This window comes from Lissotriton helveticus, chromosome 7 (assembly GCF_964261635.1).
Source record: "Lissotriton helveticus chromosome 7, aLisHel1.1, whole genome shotgun sequence".
In the NCBI taxonomy this organism is placed as follows: domain Eukaryota; kingdom Metazoa; phylum Chordata; class Amphibia; order Caudata; family Salamandridae; genus Lissotriton; species Lissotriton helveticus.
In genome coordinates, this window is record NC_136068.1 from 800174863 (window position 1) to 800196856 (window position 21994).

Consider the following 21994-nt stretch of genomic DNA (forward strand, 5'->3'; position numbering starts at 1 on the left):
TTCGCTATCTTCTTTCAATTGTTATGATACTCATTGGATCGGACCTCATTTGATAGGGCAAGTTGCTATCATAGGGTCAAACATATGCTGGTTTGAGTGAGGGAGACTGCTGTGTTCGTTTAGGTTAAGTTAATTTCAGTTGCCATCTTAAGGTACGGCGTCTAGTTTGCATGAGAAGTTGAGCATACGTTGTTGCTTTCCGCTTATCAACATGGTGCTGTAACCATATAGAAGCGCAATCGTCGGAACTGCAGCCTTCGGTGTCATCAGGGGTGGAAAGCTTCCTCATCTTCACTAGATGGCCATCTTAGGGTCTGGCACCATAACATGACAATTTGTACGTCACAAAAGGGAGTGTTCTGTCAATCCATATGATGGCTCACTCTTTGCCATCCTCCAGACAAGGTAACAAGATAAAGCTGTGGATTGGTTAGGGCAAATTCTGGGAAAGGGTTGCATCACAGATTCCGATAGTGCTCGTACATCCAGCTGAAATAAGAGGTTTGTAAGTACTACTAATATAATGTGACACCAGAACTGGAGTTCTATTTAAATATTATTTACCCAATATGTGTAAGGTCCATTTAACTTCATTAATGTTAGGGATTTATTTATTTTATGTGTTTATTATGTTTTAATAAAGTGCATACCTAACTGACAGAGTTTCCCGGCACTTGTCATCAATAAGTATTTGGAATAACAGGAACCAAAACAGAATTAGAAAAGCTAGGATGTAAGTGATTTTCGAGAAACACTAAGAAATGTGAGCATTCTCATTGAGTCGGGAAGAGCACTCCAAAGTTTAGGACCCCATTAAGAAAAAGAACAACCACTCTGACGGGATCTTTTAATTATGGGGACTGCACACAGATTGCAAATGGTGTGACTAGGATGATAGTGACGTTAAACGTGCAGAGGTTCTGCCACGGAGATACATTGCTACAAGTTAACCAAAACAAAAAAACAGAGGATTAAAGGATTGTTTGTGTCTCAACATTCAGCAATAGAAGCAATGAGATTTAAAAAATCATGAATCACAATTGGTCACTTGTGGCAGATGAAATAGGAACTACTCATTAGCCTCTGTTTGCCTTTAAAAGAGGATTAAACATTAGGGATCATGTGGTCAGTTTGTATGTAAGGGACAAACCATTGTCAGACAAACGCTCTTTACTACTGTTACCACCATTACAGGGTCACTTCAGATGTGAGTGCTGTAAAGCGTGCAATCTGATGGTTTAACAAAAAGACTTCTTACATAATGGCAGGCAGTTTACTCTAACCATTACACCAATTGCAACACCAAGGACGTGATTTATATCATCAGATGTCCTTGCAACAGACTATACGTTTGGCAGACCAAACAAAAGATTAAAAAAAGAATCCTGGAACACTACTCACTGATTCGTTGCTGTGTTCAAGGTGCCCCATTAGTGGAACACTTCACGGAGATGCTTCACCCCTATGGCAATTTGAAGTGGTGGGTCCTGGAAAGAATCCCACCAAACCCTAGAGGGGGTGCTCTGACATCCACAATGAACTTGCGTGAATGTAAATGGATACACCTCTTAGACTCGGTCCATGGGGGCCTGAATGAATCTGAAGAGATTTTCTAGACAAATCTCTCTCTTATGCACTGGTTAAACAACATAGATTTCTGAACATGGTACTATGAACTTAATTAAGCAGGAATGCTACAACTATCTGTTTATGTGATTTTCAGATTAATTTTATGTCTGTTTACATGTGTACACAAATATATATGCTGACATTTTCTCTGTAGTTGTGGAATGCCTACTATTGAATATTCACTTACATCTCCATTCTATGTATAAATAATGATGTATGCCGTAGTAACGACACAATGTGAATGGATTTTTTCATCCTGTTTTAAAATATCCACCTTATGGGTATAGTACACAAATATATATGCTGACATTTTCTCTGTAACTGTGGAATCCCTACTATGGAATAATTACTTGCATCTCCATTGTATGTATATATAATGATGTATGCCATAGAAAGGACGCAATGTGAATGAATTTTTTTATCCTGTTTTAAAATATCCACCTTATGGGTATAGTACGCAAATTCCTTCCCTTAACTTTATGTTTGCACAAATGAATTTTCTATGGTGCGATGTATACTTTTGGATGAGAACCCTGTATATCTATTTAACACTGGTTTTAATGTTTTCTGCACTTCAAGTTCTACAATATATGTAATTAGGGGGCATATTATCAAGAACGGCGATAAAATTATCGTCGCTTTAGCGGCCTGGAAACGGCCGCTAAAACGGCGATAATGGACTTGATAATATGCCCTTGTGAATTCCCATCTGTTTAACAATAAAAGGTATAGCTCTAATCAGTAAGGCTGAGCACTTTACAACCAATAACAAGAAAAATGCCAATACTGATCCACTAGTTAAATTATTTCAACCAAAGGTGTAAGAACCATAAAACAATACACCTGTAAGCTCATTAGTAGCTTTTACTTCAAAAGCACAACAACTTTTCAATTTTTTTAAATAAGGGAACACATGACTAAATGTGCTGATCAAAAATAAATTGTGAATAAAATGCAACACAAGAGCTAATAATAAATCGACTTACATTCACATACTTACAGACCTTTATATTCATGGTAGGTGGATTCTCTGAGGTTTACGGCTATGGCATGGATTGTTACAAGGATATGAACGAACGTGCCCTGACTGCATCTTTTTTATTTACAGTTTACAATTCTGTTGAGACGGATGCTTGATTAAAGAATATACGAAAAGGATTACACACAAGGACATATTATCAAGCCCATTATCGCCATTTTAGATGCAGTCTCCTGCCGCTAAAGCAGCGAAAATGTTATCGCCGTTCTTGATAATATGCCCTCAGGTTTTTTTAACAAATGTATAATCTTGATGTCTTATGCGTTAGCATCATCTACACACTGGGGCATATTATCAAGCACGACGTTAACATTATCGCTGCTTTAGCGGCAGAAAACTGCTGCTAAAGCGGAGATAATGCGCTTGATAATACGCCTTAGAGAATTCCCATAGAAGCCCATGTTCACACCAGAACATAGGCTTCTATGGGAATTCACAAGGGCGTATTATCAAGCCCATTATCGCCACTTTAGCGGCAGTTTTCTGCTGCTAAAGCGGCCTTAATGTTAACACCGTTTCTTGATAATATGCCCCACTGTCTTTTATAACTATCGGCAACTACAACTGGCCCCATATATAGCCTGCAAAGAGAGCTCTACCTGTGAATTATATCTTAAGAGAGTGACTTCGTACAGGTAGCATCTGCCAGCTCTATTTAATTTCTCATTGGGTTGACAACCAGCCCCCAGTGACTGGTGCACAGTCTAGGAATATTCACTTTTCCAATGTGACTTACACTAGGAATGTGTGGAAGCATTTCCCCACAGGTAGCACATCTCTGCCAGTGTTGCATGTAAACTTTATTTAACTTTATTGACTTTCTCGGTGATGACAAGCGGCTCGTAATATGAGGCGTGTTGTTGCCGGTTACCATCCGCATTCTCGAGATGCCATTAAGTACATTTGCTCACTACATATGGAATACACACAAGATTTTGGTTATGTATGTTACCATATCTGTCGATTCAGTAATACATTTCCAACAATGTTCTCCTCAGCTAGGTATACGTTCCCTAACAGGATACGGAGAGGCACTCTGATACTTTTCAGACTCACCCTCCTTTCTCGCAGCAATGACAAGTGCGTTGGAATTTGCGTTCCTAACATGCTTGCCATGAACGAGGACACCAGCTGTTTGCTGGAGGTCCTTGGCAGAAACTTTTTCAGTGAGAGCGTTCCTCCACTCAGGGAGGACGCTTCTTCAATATGCTCTAAGCGCTTGACGCCAGAGGTATTCTGCCCATTTTCTCCTAAATATACCTTCTCGTTGTGACTTAGACTTTATTTCAATCATTTTTCACAGGGTTCAAGGGAGGAAGCCTGCACCTGGACATTGCCAAATCATTGTTTTTTTTATGGAGGCGCTGGACTCGAACGATTCTATAAAGTTCTAACCACTGAGGAATAAGAATGCTCAGATGACCCCAAGCGCACGACATTGGAGGTTAGTGATAAAAACTATGGGGCATATTATCAAGAACTGCGATAAAATTATCGCCGCTTTAGCGCCAGGAAACTGCCGCTAAAATGGCGATAATGGGCTTGATAATATGCCCTTGTGAATTCCCATAGCAGCCCAGCTTAACACCAGAACCTGGGCTGCTATGGGAATTCACAAGGACATATCATCAAGCCCATTATCGCCGTTTTAGGGGCAGTTTCCTGCCGCTAAAGCGGCGATAATTGTATCGCCGTTTTTGATAATATGCCCCTATGTGTTTCTTTAAACCTTTTTCACTTCAACTGAGATAGCCATAAGGACGTATTTACTATTGGGTGATTTATGTATTTTTGTAGATTCTTTAAGAGCCCTCTGTGCCTTTCGTCCTGGATTATACTTACCAGTAAGATCATATCGGAGAAAATATATAAACTCCTGTAAATGGTATTGTTCTTTCTTGGTTATGTTTTAACCTATATAATTCATTTTTATATTTTTGGCAACACAATTATAAGGTGTTTACTCTTATAAATATATTTTTAATAGGAAGACTCCATCTGTATAATATATATGTAGTTCGCATTGCACTGTTGGCAAGGTTCACTCTTTGGTATTTCTTTGGAACCACCACACAAGGTGAGCATAGAACTAGAGTCCTCACTTGTATCACTACATTAATCAGCTGTCTAAACACAGAATTTTAAAGTACACAAATGTTTCCTTCTATGCAGGCAATACACAGATATTGTAATTAGTCCTGAGGAAGACACCATGATGATCTTTCTTTATTCACACACAATCTAAAGGGAACGAAATGTCGACGTGTATTTATAAATCAACCTGACCATCACACCCTAAAGGATAAACTCTAGGTCATGTTGAGGGTGTTTTCATCATGAATATCACGCTGTGCCTAAATGTATTATTTGTTATATGTAGCATTAGTTATGTTTCAATTGTATTGTGATGATTGGCGCAATTGGTTTGTTTTACAAAAACAGTGTTTAGACAGATTCTTTAAAACAATTTGTTATCATTTATCAAAGTCCTACCTTATGAGGGGACAGAAGAGGAGTTTATTGTAGCTTTTTTTGTGGCAGAACTACTGCACGTTTAACATACCTATTTCCAGGTTCTGCACGTAGCTGGGTTACCCCCTTGTTTCATAATGACTTAGGGTGATAGTGAGTCACCAATGATCTAAGGTAATGAGGACCTACAGCTTTATGAATGTAGCAAAGAGCTGAACTAGAAACATTTTTTCACAGGCAACAAGTAGAGGCCTTGAAGAAGGTTGGACGTGGAAGCCTGTTTAGTGAGATGAAATATCAGTTTAGCAGCTGTGTTCTGGACCACCAGCAGACGTTTAAGTGAGGTTTTGGAGGCCCCAAGGTAAATAATATTATTTTAGTCCAATCTGATGAGAATTAGAGATGAAATTACTGTTGGCTGTGCCAAGAATGGTAATATCCAGATAATTGTTTTTTAGCCACTTTAAAACAGCAAAACAAGTAGCGGCTACCTTGGAAATGTAAAGTTTCATTTAGAGCATGAAAACTTATTGGAGAATTTGTCAAGAAGTGGAAAGGTGATGTCTTCTTCTCATCACAGTTTCTTTGTAATTAGTGAAAAATCAAGCCTGCAATGCACTTTGTTATTTGTGTTCTTTAGAGAGAACAGCCAGTAAGTCTTGGCTAGTGTGTCTTGAGAATCTTCCAAATTTGGACTCTACAGGACATGAGGTTTTGTTGGTAAATAGACCAGCATATGACTGTTTTCATTTTCTACAGATGTCTGTGTTCTGTATGCTAAACGTAACAGAAGGAAATCTCCATGCAAAGAGTAGGAGAGATGTTTCACTCTTTTATAGGACAAGTAACGTAGCATCAGTTTTCTGTAGAGTCCGCCATCGCATTTTAATTGTAGAGTCATCTTGATCCCTATAACTTTATGTTTAAGGTAGTATTCTTCATCTTCTGAAGAGCTAGTTATGTTTAAAGGCTGGAGGCTCCTTTGATCTGTCTGTCAGTGATGCACATATTGTGGGGACAGTCTGGGGCACATTCATCAAGCCTGCATTTTGCGATTTCTAAATAGCGAATTTTACTGATTCGCTATTTTGAAATCGCAAAATGCAATACATGTAGGAATCGCAAAAAAAAATGGATTCCTTAAAATTCCTTAATTGCGAGTCTCAATTAAGGATTTGATTCCCATTCATTCCTATGGCCCTAAAGGCCCATAGGAATCAATGGAATTGCATGCGCAAATTGCAAGTACTCCATAGGTACTCACAAATTGCGCATGCAATTTCAAGGGTGGAAGGGTTCCAAAAGGATACCGTGTTGCACCTGTGAAATTCTCCTTTTTCCACATGTTGTGCCCCAAGGGCATGTGTGTGTATAAATGCTTTGAAAATGTGTTCAAAGCAATCACAAAATACCATTAACTTTAGTTTGATGGTAATTTGCGATTCCTAATCACGAAATCACAATGATTTTTTGCTTAATGCTTTGCATTTACAGAATTGCAATTTGTGATTCCTTAAATGCAATCGCATTTTAAGTAATCACAATTTTAGCGATTCCTTAAGTAGCGATTTTTGCATTTGGGATGATGCATCCCAAATGCAAAAATACTGGTCGCAAAGGGGCAGATTCTGTGAGTCTGCCCGTTTGCAACTGTTTTTTGGTTTGATGCATGGGGCCCTATGTTTCTAAAATTGCATTCTGTAATTTATTTATTTGCTACAATATGTGTCTGTAGTTTTCAGCTTGTGTAGAACTGTAAAATTGCAATTTGTGTTGTATAGTATTTTATTATTTGTTTTCAGCTTTTTCTGCAAGAAAATGACTTGATGATGACAATGAAAGAGACTCAGGGAGAGTTTGCATTGATTGGTTTCAAAGATGGGCCTAGAAATCCACTTGGGCCTTCCAGTCATGACCAGGTTTTAAATGGTGATTATAAAAGCAAGTGGTTGGCTTTACTCATTTAATTATAAGCAATCTCTTGTCATCATATGTAATAATGAGGAGAGTATTCAGAGACACCTATCACATAAACCTAGGTTGAACACGTAGGAGCATTTGGTGTAAAAATGTATGAGTAGCCTAAAGCAAAACAGGTAATCGAGATTCCAGGACAATGGATGTGAATCATTTTCTGTTTAGCTGTGTTAATTTCAGTCTATTAATAAAGTTAAGTACTTAATTTTGTTTTCTTAATAAATGCAATTCCACAGTGTATGAACACTGTGATGACTTCAAGTAATATGGATGCCCATTTGAACTGAGGCCCACAGATTTACCTTTTCTGAGGCCAGAGTTTGAAATACTCTGCTACTTGTCTTGAGTGTTGAAAAATCCATCCATTTGCTCAGATGACATCTAACAACTTTGCTTTAATGTTGAGCTAAACTATCTGATTACTGTTTTCAGTTTCTTCACTGTATTTCTGTCACAGCTTACTCAGTTGTTACGTTTAGAGCCTGCTGGCGATAGAGCGCGTAATAAATAGTTTTAACATAAAAATAAAATAACATGCTACCACATTATTATGGTGTAAAGTTGATTTAATGTTGTCTATTTTATACGTTTATACTGCTTATATAAAATTCAGTACTCAACATTTAAACTAAAAACGTACAGATTGGCAAATGTAAACAAAACACTCTTTTATGTCATGCTGAAAAGTGTGATTTTTAATCAATAACAAAAATCCTTTTATATTAAGTTATCTGCAATAATTACTGTAAATTTATAATATTTATGTTGCAGAGATATCCCTGTCTTTCATTTATTACAAGCAAACATGAAAAAATCTGAATTGACTGGAAACACATTGATGAAAGATAAATAATACCATTCTGAAAATATGCAATACATTGCCAGTAATGTAAAATAACATGAACCAGGACTGATGTATCAACCCAAGGGAAATGTTTACCCTGCAAAAATGTGCAAGTGATCACCATTTGCCTTGGGGCCTGTAAATATTCAACCCACTGATTTTTCAAGAACCACTACATTTTCATTTGTTTGGTTAATTAAATGCCCTTCACATGAGGGAAGGCTCTAGCAAGCTATGCATAGTTTCCATCCTCCGCTTCTGTTTCTGCTGCGGCTCCCCACTCACAACTACCACATTGTGCTCTTGTCATGCTAAAGACAAAAGAAAGTCTATCATTGTTATTGCTCATTATAGTGCTTCTTTTATACCTGTGAGGCCAAAAGGGTAACACAAAGACGATTTTGTTGCTTTGTAGAACCCACCCTTCTATTATGTAAATAGTGCTATGGACATTATTGAAACATTTGAGTATAGCGCATTTTAATAGAAATGTCTATTAATTTGACTAGCCTTGGAAGGTACTTGAAAACAATGTACTAGAAAAATGCCAGGGGAACTCTGCATGCTGAATTTAGAAACGTTTGGTGAACCCCCAGATCACCAGAAAAGTAGTTAGATTGCTTATTCTAGTAAATAAGTTTTCCTAGGCAAAATCAGGATAACTATGAGTGATACAGCAATGTTGTAATTGTAATGCTGTACACTATAACTTGTAGAGGTCAGCCAGGAGCCACCGCATAGGCCTCCATTTGTAGTGGCCCTGTTATTGTGAAATTTATCACACTGGATAAACCCCAACTCCAACAGTTGGAATTTATCAGATGTGATCAAAATCACACAATTTACGAGTTTTTGATGACTAAAATACTTATTTTGGTGATTTCCACACCAAAATCTGCATGTTTTGGTAAATCACGGGAATTTAATCCCTGGTGTATCAGCAGGTTTCGTCTGTCTATATTTATCTCAAAACTCTTAATTGTGGTATGTGTGGTAACCCTAGTTACCGCAGACATTGCGATTATCTGGGCCACTCGTAATGAGATGTGGGTTGGATAGGGTGTTTCGGAAACGAGCTACCACAAGCTGACGGGCACGTTTGGTGAAAACTGACAATGCCAGCTAACCTGCCATGCCATGCCGTGCCTTGACTGCATAATGGACACATTTAACTTTCAAAGGTCACAAATCTAGGCATGGGCCTTTAGCGCACCATTTGAATGCAACAATAATATTGAATGAATGGAAGAAAAACAATTGATGGATTCACAGAGCGACAGAGGATTAAAAGCAATAGAAAACTGAAAAAAAGTTGAACGGAAAAACTTATATGGACCTAGTAGAAACTAGAAAGTCAAAAGTAGGAGTGGGAAAGCATCAAGATAAAATAATTTAGAGACATACTTTAAAAAGCGTTAATACATTAACCTTCCCTAATGTATAATTTAAAAAGTGACTAACTTAAACAGTAAATAATGTTTCAGAGGTCTCTACTATTCTTTGTATTAAAGAGACAAACAACATTATAGTTCATTAAATAAAACACAAGAAGAAAGTTTTGTACAGCACACTTCCTGAACTCGTATCTTTTAAAGTGGGTTTTATACAGTAATGAAGGAATAGGAAGCAAAGTGAAATTAACCAATTGCCTAGGATCACATAATTAGGTCAAGTGGGGAAGTCAGGACTGATACCAGGTGTTCTGGTTTCACATTTTGCAATTCAGCCACCAGATGAATATCTCTTTCCCTCTCACATTTTACATTAGAGGTTAATGGTTAGACTTTAATACTTGGTGCATAAGAATGGGTGCGTTGGTGGCAGACAGAAGTCATGTGAAGGCTCGGTTAGTTGTCCACACCATGCATCTGCTTCACGCCCCACTTCGCCCACCTTTCAACACCATGAACCTCGCATTGCTTGCATCAGTACAGTTCTCAGGAATACCACAGAGAGGACTTTGTGGCCCCCGGGGAAATATTTGTGAGTACCCACGGTTTAGATGATCCTTTTCTACAACCTACATTCCTGTTATCATCCTTTACTACTTCCGTAAGCTACAGAGGCATTACTGCCACTCACTAACACACTGAAATAGCTTTTTCTATTAAATTTAGATTTATGGACCAATTTTAAAAACACGCCATTAATTCACTACATGTTTTTTCATATCAATTATAACAACAAAATAATTTATTGACTCATAGAAACATAAAAATGTTTTTTAAATAGTCTGTGAAAGCTCATGGTGGCATGTTTGCTGGTAGCATGGGACATTTGTTTAGTGGATGACGTGGCTGAAGCTTTATTTTTTTAGGTCTGTGCAGTAAGATGTGCCCAGCGTGGACCTGCGCATGCCTATAGCATGTTTTATATAATTAAAATCTACATACATTTAGGTGCTTCAAGCCCCAAACAAAGATTGACCGAACTATTGAAACAATAAAAATAAAGCTAGAAATATTTTCGTTTGAAATTTAAATTTGAAAGTGATGTTTCCACTATATTTGAGAGGTGTCTCTTGCTATGTGCACAATTCAAACTACTTTCTTTTGAAGTGGATATACAGCGGCAACCCCGTTGCAGAAACCCTAGACACTGGATCAAAGTATTTATTTAATGCATTCTGGATGTGTTCTACAGCTCCAGTGAGGGATGGGCAAGTGTGTGGGTGTTCTGGGGATCAGCAAAGTCTAACAGTAATTCATTTTTTTGCCCAGTGCCATGCTAGATGTATGGAGGGGATCCCCCCAAATCTATACAAAGTACCCATACCCCAAGCATCTTTTAGGAACAGTCAGTTAATTCAGCCAAAATCCTGAAAAGAGAATTGTGAAATATTTAAAGTCTATCTCCCATTGTTCAGTCAAGAGATAACCAGGACACAAATACTTCTTGGTGGACGATGGCCAATAATTCTGCCCGGGTTTTTACTAATTACAAACAGCTATCACTCAGGAACTTTGTCATGATTTATTTTTATCAGGAACATTTCCTTTCTGTCTAACAAACTATTTTTTACTTTTGTAAAAATACTTTTTTTGTTTTAATAGACTGACCACTGTGATGATATAGAATTAATAATAAGTTAATGGTCAAAGTTATTTGACAAATTTAGCAAATGAGGAAGGGGAGGCTTTGTCACCAGGCAAAAGGAGTGGCTGTATTTTCTCATTGTATATAGCACAAAACAGGTGTTCATCTGTCACCTACTGTAAACATCACTTTGAGGGGGTTAATATGGTAGCCCAAAAAATAATGACAGCATAAAAACAGATGGAGACAACATTAGAGCTACTGCAGCGGCCATCCGGTATAATCTTAGGATTCACTCAACACCAACAATTTAGGACCGATGGTTTCTGAGATTTACAAAATATCATGCTTACAAATTTTGTAAGCCTTGTTTGATAAAATATGGCTAAATTTAAAAAAAAAGTTTTGCTCCCATGCGTCTAACAAAAGATTTTTGCCAAAACTGCATTATTGTATTTTCGTTAATAGTTGATGTACCTAAGTTATCATGTTCAACGCTTATTACAAAAGGTTACAAGACATATTATACAGGGATTGTCAAATTACACGTTTTCACTTTTGTAGAGTAATAGAATGAAAAGAAACATAGATAAAATAAATGTACTTAGATAATCTTTGGTAAAGAATATATCCTCATTTATTTATAGACCTCTTACATTGCTAGATACATTTTCATAATCGTAAAGTGAAAATATGACGCTTGTATTGTAAATCACAAATAAATATTCAACTTTCATAAAATATATAAATAAACTAGGTGTAGCATCTTTGCATACCCCAAACACCACTACTAAGTGCTAGAATGCCAATGATTTGTTTTAGCAAATAATATATCACATTTATACATACAACAATGGTGAATTAATCAAAAATAAATATTTTATCTATACAGTAATGTTTCTGTACAATTTCATACATTCACAGTTGAAGAGCCTTTTATAATTATCAAAAACACGAAAGCAGAGTGCTATGTTATACTCACAATGAGAAATTGATAACTTTAATAGCAGTTTCAGGGCGCCTATCAGAGCTTACAATACCTAAAACAAGCATCACAGATATCAGCAAATGAGTAAAAATGGAGGAGGTATGTATGAACCAGTATAATACATTTCTGGCCTTTATGACTTATTTATTACTGTCATTATTAATAATGCTTTTAATGACATTTGTTTTTAATTTACAGCTTAATGTACAAACAAATATTTAAAAAGTTATCACACAAATACGGAGTACTTGAAAAGGTTTGTTCAGCTTCATTATTTCATTTATCTGTTTTTCTCTGTACAGAATATTTGACAGCTCTCTTCAAGAAGTATATACAACTCAATGGACTACCCTGATATTTCTTCTATCCGTATGTTATATTTAGTGTGATCTGAGTTTAAGTATACTCAACTTGATGTTGGGTTTTATTACCTTTAATAGTTTAAGATTTAGTACCTAACTTGTGCAAATGTGGATTCATTATGGGTTAGAGTTTTTTCAAAAGCTGCCTACATAAAAATCATTGTCCATTTTTTTGTGGTTCAAATTTTGCCGTTGATTCTTTGTCCTTTTGAAATAATCTGATTTGAGCAGAGATTTTTCACAACTTTTTGTGAATTTCAATTACATAATTTTTCACAGTTTTTAATTGCATAGAGGTAAAGTAGCCTAAAAAGAGTCTTTATCTTGGAAGAGTTCATGAGTGGTTCACCAAGTGGGCATCATGTCCGGAAACCAAAGGCGTCCTAGGTGCTTAGACACTTCTGAATGAATTTGTTCTAGGCTGTATTTGCTGTCTGGAATAAGCACCTCTTCCATGATCGACAGTTGTGCAAGCCTTCCCCCACACATCTTTACAAATTCCACAAACCCACTGCAGGTGACCTCACACTCACCAAGGCCCATAGCGGTGAGATTTTTGCAGCGTTCAGCGATGCGGATGAGTTCATCATCTAACGGCTGCAGTCCATTGGCACAAATGACTAACTCAACCAAACGTGGGCAGTTCATTCCTATCCTGCCCAGCATGTCTTTGCTTACTGCACGACCAAAATAAAGGTGGGTGACAGGAGTTTCTTCACGGAAGAAAGCATCAAATTCCTCTTCATACAGAAAGAAATACATAACAATGCTGACCTTAGGAGAGTGCCGAACAAGTGCATCCCAGCTACTCTTTTTGATTGTGTGAAAGTGAGCTTGCCCTGGGTTTTCGCTGACCACATCAATACGAAGATGTTCAAGATGAACATGTTTCTCGCTTGAAAGAGACAGCAGCAGTTCATCACTGAGAAGATGATAGTTCAAGGCAAGCTCCCGGAGGCCATAGCACTGGTCAGCCACACAAAGAATCCCTGAAAAAGAACAAAAACAAATGAAACATATAGATTGCAATGAAAAACATTATGTTATAGCGCATCTCTTTATGCATTATTTGGTATACATTAAGGCTCGTCTGGTAGATTCTTTATCAGTACTAACAGAAAATGTATTTAACTAATACACTGCAAATCTAATTGATACTTTATCACTTGTAGGCACTGAGCCTTATTCTGCTTTCTAAACAAGTCCAAAAGTCTTTACTAAGATGTGCACAGTTATGTGCTTCCTCCTCATGCAATGCACCATCTGTCACTCATCAATTTATTCACAAAAATAAATTGAATCTTAGTTGTGGAGTTACATATCTCCTTTCCATAAACCAATGCATGACATATCTGATTTAATGCAAATTAAAATAAAGCAAGCCCTGTAGAATTTTTTTTATTACAATATTTTTATTGAGTTTTTACAAATAGTCAACAGATGCAAGTAACAGAATAGGCAAAACAAAACGTTTGGCTGAGACATCCTGACCAAGGACCAAATGAAAACAGACATTACATGCCCTCGAGCCCAAAGTATTCCCACCAAGGACCCGAAATCTTATAATATTTGTGTGGTCAACCCCGGGCTGCGTACACTGGCTCCTCCATTTTGGAACACCAGTCCATTGTCTGTTGTCAAGCTAACAAGTCTAGGCGGCAGTCAAATTCTAGTTCCGTGTGATGTCCCTTTTCACAAGAAATGATACCATACCCACAAGATATAGTTCAAAGCGTCTCCCTTCAAAATCCTCTCACAGGCCCAGGTGTCCGATCCTTGGCAAAAAGTCAATGGGCCTTCCCAGCACCCCTAACAAGACCACCATGAGGAGGGACCATTATTGGTATATAATGGGGCACGTCCATATTACATGGTAGAAGTCTAGTTCTTTTGCCCCACATCTAAGACAAGAGAGCGATGGAAGCCAGCAGAGTCAAATGTGTAGTGGATCTCCTGTAGTCAGGAGAACATGGCCAATTCTTATGGGGCCATGAGCGCTTCCTTCTATTACCCGTCCTCCAGAGCACTAACCCCTGGCTCCTACCGGGCATGGGGACCCAGGAACAGGTCCAGCGCAATCGTGACCAGTGAGCGGTATATTTGAAAGACAATCCCCCTTCCCTAACTGAGCCATAGGAATCTTACCCTCCATGGGGGTCAGTTCAGGGACCCCATCAAATATGGACCTATGCATCAACAGGGCATGGCGGAGCTGTAAGATTCAGAAGAACTGGAAGTGGTGTAATTGAAATCTGAGAAGGACTGCAAATGTGAACTCTGCCATACATCACCCTGATTTGAGATACTTTTCAGATCCCATCTCCGGAACCCTTCAAGGCCAGCTACTTGACAGAGCAAGGCACCCCTCCATAGTGTTGTTTGAAGCGTAGCTCTATCCTGCCAGTCAGTCCACTTTGTGGCCATGCACCTTGTTGTAAAGATCACTTTAAACAAGTCCGGGAGGGAGCCGGGGACCAAAGATCAATGCACGCGGTCTACAATGACATCCAAGACGTGAGGGACTTCTCCTCCCGGTATGCCAGATCCTTACGACCGCCTCATCATTCAGCACAAACCAATTGTGAGGCTCAGTAATAGAGATGGAGGTTGGCTGCTGCTAGAGTGGAACCAAACCCCAGGAAGGGCATGGGGAAAGTTATACAGGACGCAAAGGAAGTGAGGCAACACCATCCTTTTACAAAATGCAATCCTGCCCATAATATTGAGGGGGAGGGAGGATCACTTCTCCAGATCTCCATGCATGTGTGTCTCCAGGGGTTTCAAATTCAACGACCATACCAGATCAGGGTAGGTGAAATATACATGCTAAGGTAAAGGAAGCTTGGCTGTGTCGTGGCCGTACAATGGGCAACTCAGTGGAAACAGCAGGGACTTCGAGTGGTTGGCCATTAGGCCAGTGGCTTGGCCATAAAGAGTAAGCATATGTAGTGTTTTGGGGAAAAGCAAGATATCATCAGCATAAAGTGCAATACAGTCTTCCTCAACTCCCATCTTCCATTGGAACCCCTGAACCTGTGCGTTGCAGCAGACCCAAGTTGCTTTTTGCTACGGCAAAAAGGAGGCAGGGCAGGCAGAAACCCGGACTAGTCCTCTTTGGATTGGAAATGCCCCTGAGAGTGAGCCAATCACACAGATCAAGCTCATTTGGACTAGGGCATCATGGAGGAAAACCCACTCAATGGAGTTGAAAGCTTTCTCAATGTCCATGAGGAGAAGAGCATCAGAGCCGCGAAGTACATGAAGGTACACCACTGCTGCTTGCACTCCGCGGATGCAGTGATATGTACCACGATGGGGCATGAACCCACATTAATTGAGAGAGATGAAAGCAGGGAGAACCCAGAGCAGACAACTGGCCAGCATTTTAGCATAGATTTTGACGTAATAATTAATTAGTGAAATCAGCCTGTGGAAAGTGCAGTCTAGTGGGGATTTTCCGGCTTTATCCTGGACCACAATATCCAGTTTGTTAAGTTCTGATGGGCAATAGACTAGGATTATTGCATTGCTGTAGAGCGCCAACAGGTGAGGCATAAGGACTATGTGGAATTTCTGGTAGTATTCTACTGGGAAAACATCCGGTGCCTGAGTTCAGGGCCAACAGGTCTGTAGGCACCTATTCGAGGGTCAAGGTTTAATCAAGCTCCAAGACGGGCGACTTTTCAAGAGAGCACAATGATAAATCCACCTTCAACGGTGAGAAGTACTCATGTAGAGGCTGGTTCAGGAGGTCCCCAGTCAGTCAGTAGTCACTAGCCACTATTGTGTCACTGGAGGTATTGCACCTCTAGGGCACCATTGCAGATAGGGGAGACTTTTCCTGTTTGTACCACAGCGCTCCTTTAAGCAGGTGCACCAGGTAAAAACAGGAAAAGTGTGCCCTATCATGTAGAATATGCTGTCCCCAGTGCAGCCGTGAACATGCACTGTCCTGGGGTCTGAGCACTCAAGAGAAATATGGAGCAGCTCCTTAAAAGCTGCTCCGTGTTTCTCTGTGCAGGTGGCAACCCATCTGCACTTTAAAGAGGGATGTGAGATCCCCTTGCAGGTTGGTTCAGTGAGTGACTGCACCCGCCTGCAAGGGGATGTCTGGGGGCTCTTTCATCCCTCCAGATGGGCTTTCTTTAGGAGGCACACTGAAAGCACACCATCTTTTTGCTGCACACTTTCAGTGCACCTCTTAAAGGCATGTTTGCCTCTGAGCCTGTGTCCATATACGGTGCAGAGGCAAAGAGTTTCCCTCATTTGCAATAGGCAACTCAGGCATTCTCTATTGAGCTTAATTGTACAGCAAAGTCACTGTTTTGCAACGAAGCGCACATCTTTGCTCAACTAAATTCCATAGGGGAAGAAATCAACAGGTGGGTAAAGTCATATTTCCTATCTCACTGATGCTTCTGAAAGCTCTTTTTCTGTTGATCACATAAATTAACATTTGCGAAAAATGACCTGCTCACCTGGCCTATGTATTTTCCAAATGTGGCCTTGAAAACCTTAACAATAAATAATTTAAGATAATTCAAAATTTTAATTAATAAATTAAATAAATCACTAAAATATTCTTAAAGGCTCTATAGTCAGATTACATTTTCTGTAGAATGTAGGTGCGTATGTGTTTTAGACTGAGAGCTTGCAATCAAAGTACCATGGAATCTGTAGGGCATAGTCTGAGCTTCAAAGACTGAAAACACTTTAACGTTTTTTTCAAACATTCCACAGCTTGAAACAAAGTAATTTAAGGATTCTCATTAGCTGTCATTGTATTTAGAAGTTTTAATGACTAGTAAGAATGAATCGAAATATTTTTTATTATAATTTCTGCCTTTTCATTGTATTAGTGAATAAACTTGTGGATATACTGTTACTCACACATTAGTAAAACTAACCACCTGAATTTAATAATGATATTCCAAACCTTTCTGAATTACTTCTTATCTCTATTGTGAAAATGGTTTACAGGTAGATTCATCAAGCAAATTCGGCCGTTTGCGCCCGCAAAAATGGCATTTGGAATTCATCAATGGTTCATGAACTCGCAATTTGAAAAATCGCAAATAATTGCGATTTCTCAAATTGCGATCGCATTTAAGGAATCTCAATTAGAGATTCCCTAAATGCTATTCATGAACCTTGTACAAATTGCGAATTCGCATTTTTAGGCCGCTATTTACCGCGAAGTCAAACCTCGTGGTAAATAGCGGAAACTTAGAAAAATGCACTTAAGTGCATTTTTCTAAGTTGTATGTTACACACACACATGTCCTTGGGACATGTGTGTGCGTAACACCAGTGTCCAATATCATTTCAGGGGTGGAACAGGGTGTCCTTTGGACACCTCTGCACCCTTGAAATCGCAAACTCAATATGCAAATCGCTAATAGCGATTCGCACATTGATATGTCTTCCCATTCATTCCTATGGGCCTTTAGGCCCATAGGAATGAATCGGGAGTTATTCCTTATTTGCGATTAGCAATTAGCTAATCGCAAATAAGGAAGCTGTAGGAATCGCAATAAATATTGCGATTTTTACATGAATCCCGTTTTGCGAGTCTGTAATAGCGATTCCTTATGAATCGCTATTAAAGACTCGCAAAACGGGTCTTTGATGAATCTAGCTGTTAGTGTTCTATTCCTGCAAATAGTTTTTATTACAATAATTTCAAATGGACGGCTGGAGTGAGCAAAATTCAAAATATTAGTTTTGAAGAAATCTAAGTGATACACCTTGTGCTGCAATCGTCCTCAACACACACATTCTACCTTTTAAAATCCACATTATTACAAAATGAACTGTTTACGCACCTGCAGGGGACACATGAGGACAGCTGCTCATCTTTAGCAGTTTCAGTGTGTCACTGTTGTTAGCAACAAGCACCTTCAGGGATGGATCGTCCACAGGCGTGTCATCGATCTTTATAGACGACAGGGATTTGGAGTTCACAAAGACCACCGTCAGGGCAGATACAAAATGGGACTGTTGGGGCAATGAGAGAATGTATGAGGCCACCAAAGAAACGTTCAATACATGTAATATGTTGCACAACTAAAACTATGGGCGCATAGATAAAGAGCTCATCACTGGAATTCCAGTTGCCACTCTATTTATTAAGTGGCTATTGACTAGGTAACCAGGATCATTCAGCAGTAAGGCCTAGGCAGCCTGAATAAAAGAAACATTATATCCAGTGTGCAGCTTGGAGGGGCAGATATACAATGAAAGTGGCTCAGTGCGTGCCGCAAGCCATTTGGCTGCGCCGCACGGAGTCACTTTCAAAGCACAACGATGTGACATATTTACAACAATATGTCGCATCTCTGTGCTTCCCCCTGTGCTGGCGCACAACCTGCTGCCATGCGCTCTGCAGGCACCCCTGCACCATGGTGCAAGGATGCCTGCGTCACAGGGATGATAGTTTTATGCAGGAAGGGTTCCCTTTCTGCACATAAACAATCAGAAATGATGTTTTACAACGTCTATGTGTGCTGCATTAGCACACATCGAACTTGCAAACGTCATTGGTTTAATGATTGTTCATGTGCAGGAAGGGAACCCTTCCTGCGCACAAACAATCACTAGAGGTGATTTCCTCTAACTATGTGTGCTGCAGAATGCCTTTCATCTAGGGCTGCAAGCCCCTCAGTATGTCGTACATCCCTGAATTTGTGTCTACTAGCCATTTCTATCAGCTTTAGAAAACAGTTAGAATACTAAAGGAAGACTGAAGTGTTCAGAGGTCCCTCAAGGAAAAGAAACCCTATTAAGGCTGCTGTCACCACCATCTCTGTGCCCAGGGCCTCTTCTAACATTTTACTTCAATGTTGTTCCCACTTGTAAAGGAACCTGCCTTAGCTATTCGATCCAGAAATCCTCCAAAGTGAAAGAACTTTGCGGCCAGCCGGCAGGTAGTGGGTGTTTTGTAAGGTTCTGCCAGTAGATAAAGAGCCAGACTATGCATAATGGTGATGCTAGCAAAGAGTTGAAGACAGGGGACCCAGAAATAAGCACTGAAGGCAATATCTTCACTCACTTCCTCATATACTTTGCCTGTTCGCAGTGAGATTAAACATCGGTTCCCATTCCAAAAGCCCCGAAAGTAAGGAAAGAAGTGAGTCAGATTCTCCATATTGGTGACAGAATCCTCTGGAGAAAATATAGCAAAAGACAAAATTGGCTCTGATCTCCAAACAGAAGGCCACGGTTACAAGCCTTAAGAATGAGCTGAAAGAAGGAGTCAAAGAAGGAATAGCAACATGTAAGTAAGGCTGGAGGCCCCAATTAAATGCTCAAGCCCAGTAAGGAGACATGAGAGGGACAAATGTGTGACTAATGTGTTTACCAAACCACAGGCACCTCGTTTTGTATTGTTAGGAAGAGGAGTTCTATACTTTCGTCGGTGACAGGAAGATCTAAGAAATGGCCATGGACATGGGAAACCAAAATCAAGGTAGTCCTGGAAGACTCCAAATAACCAACTATTGGCGTGGTTGAGGCAAACCTGGGCCAGAAATGGTAACAGCATCGGAAAATTATTTTAAAGTTAAAAAATATTGGATTAATAGAACCCTAAAGATAAAATGTGCTACAGTAGACATAACTGTTAACCCTCTTGACCCACTTAGAAACGAAACATTTGCCCATTTAATACTCGGTCCAATTGCTTCAACAGATGGAGTGACAATAAGGGTATTTGAATATGCCTACTGGTTTTAGTTTAATCAAACCTTTTTTCTAAATAGTCGACTCTTCCTTCTAATTATCTTGATGCTCCCCTCACTTTTATAAAAATAATTGTCATCATTTTGGTGCCATGTATGTTTAACGATATGAGCCTTGGCGTTCTATTTTCTATTCTCAATTAATGTCAAACGGTGGAGGATGTCCTGCCCGCCCATACCCCAACAAGTACATTGGTGTCAATGGCACTCAAAGCAAGGAAGACAAGATATCTGTTATTTCTTGGTGGAAGTTTCACATCCCCCAACTCTAAGCAAACACTTTAGTATGTTATTTCCATCTGGTGGACGCGGCTCATCTTATCTTCACTGCACTCCCCTTCTAATGTCCTGTTGAGTACTTTCATTTCTGTTATTGCCCTCTGATTCTGTCTTGCTTAGGACAAATTATTCTTTCTTTTGGTAATATGGTGGATCTAACATGTCCATACATCATAGTCTAGTGACTCTATTTACCTTAATATGCATTTTGCTTTGTAGAACAGTGAGCTCTTTATGCTTCCATTAGAAACAACCACTTGTTGCAGAAAACCAAAAGATATATGCCAATTAACAGAGTGTGGGGTTTTATTTGGTGTCGGACAGGAAGCAGGTAGTGAATGATCAAGATCAGCCTATCTTACTAGGATTGTTTGACCTAATCGTACTCATGGATTAGTTTGAATTAAGACATAATTTCACAGAAGCACTGTCAGGTGTGTCTTCACTGCATCATTTATATATCATTAATAACAGTGCTCATTTACCTTGGACACATTCATGAAGCTTGGTCGCGCTGTTGAAATCAGGCCTAGAGTTTTGATCGAGCAGTTCACCAATTGCGACAGAATATCACAGGCCGCCTCGGCAGACTCAGTGCAACTGTCCACCTATAGCAAAGTCAAAAATAATTTCTTTAAAATAATGGGCCTTATTTGTGAAGGTCTTGCGCCGCCGGTGCGTCACTTTTAAAATAGGAAAAAGTGACGTACTAGTGGCGCAAGGCCTTCAAAAATGAGCCCCAATGTATTTAAAATTCATGTTCATTCAATGCATTTTGTTTAGAAACGAAAAGTCATGATATTAATATTAATTGGCGCAGGAATTAGGTCTATATATTTAAGGAAGAAAACATTTGTCACAGGTAATCAAGACAAGTTTAGCCTTATAAGAACATTCCAGTTTATACATGTACATGTTCCATTATAAATATATTAAAAACTATAATATAACATAATATTTAGAATTTAAAAAATGCACTAAACATTTTTCTAAAGAGACAATGGGGCACATGCATCAAGATAAGGAATTGCGATTCCTTAATAGCGATTTTTAAGGAATCGCTGTTTAGGACTCACAGGGGCCTATGTAGGTAATTTCCATTTTGCGTTTCTCAAATTGCGATTTTTAAGGAATCGCTATTTGAGAATTGCAAAATGGAATGTATGTAATAAATCTCAAATTTTGCTAATCTCTAAAATTTCTTAATTGCGATTAGCAAATTGCGAATCGCAATTAAGGAATGAATGGGGATACATTCTCAAATTGCGATTTTCTATGAGAAAATCGCAATTTGAGAATCGCAATTCCAAGGTTGCCAGAGTGTCCAAAGGACACCTGTTGCACCCCTGGAATGTGCATGTAAGTACATGTGGCGCACATACATGCCCTAAGGACATGTCTGTGCACCACATGGCACTTTGAATTTTTTTAAATAATGCATTTTGACAGGAAATCGCAAAATACCATCTACTTGGAGTAGGTGGTATTTTGCGATTCCTTAAGCCAAAATCGCAATTTTCAAGGCACCCCTACATAGCATTTAAGGAATGGCAAAATTGCGATTCCTTAAATGCTTGAGCAAAATAAGGAATCACAATTTTTGTGATTCCTTATTTTGCTATGTGTCCC

General features: G+C 39.1%; 1 protein-coding gene across 6 annotated transcripts in view; it reads right to left on the bottom strand.

Moving 5' to 3' along the window:
* Window positions 1-11617: 11617 nt before the first annotated feature.
* Window positions 11618-21994, bottom strand: part of LOC144769206 (F-box/LRR-repeat protein 3-like) — a 139249-nt gene continuing 128872 nt past the window's right edge. For all 6 annotated transcript variants that reach the window (XM_078653231.1, XM_078653229.1, XM_078653230.1 and 3 more), the window contains 3 exons: window positions 20851-20973; window positions 18173-18344; window positions 11618-13336 (listed from right to left, as the gene is read on the bottom strand). In XM_078653231.1, the coding sequence (XP_078509357.1) occupies window positions 12693-13336; window positions 18173-18344; window positions 20851-20973 (939 nt within the window). In that variant the 3' untranslated portion in view covers window positions 11618-12692. The remainder of the gene's footprint in view (window positions 13337-18172; window positions 18345-20850; window positions 20974-21994) is intronic.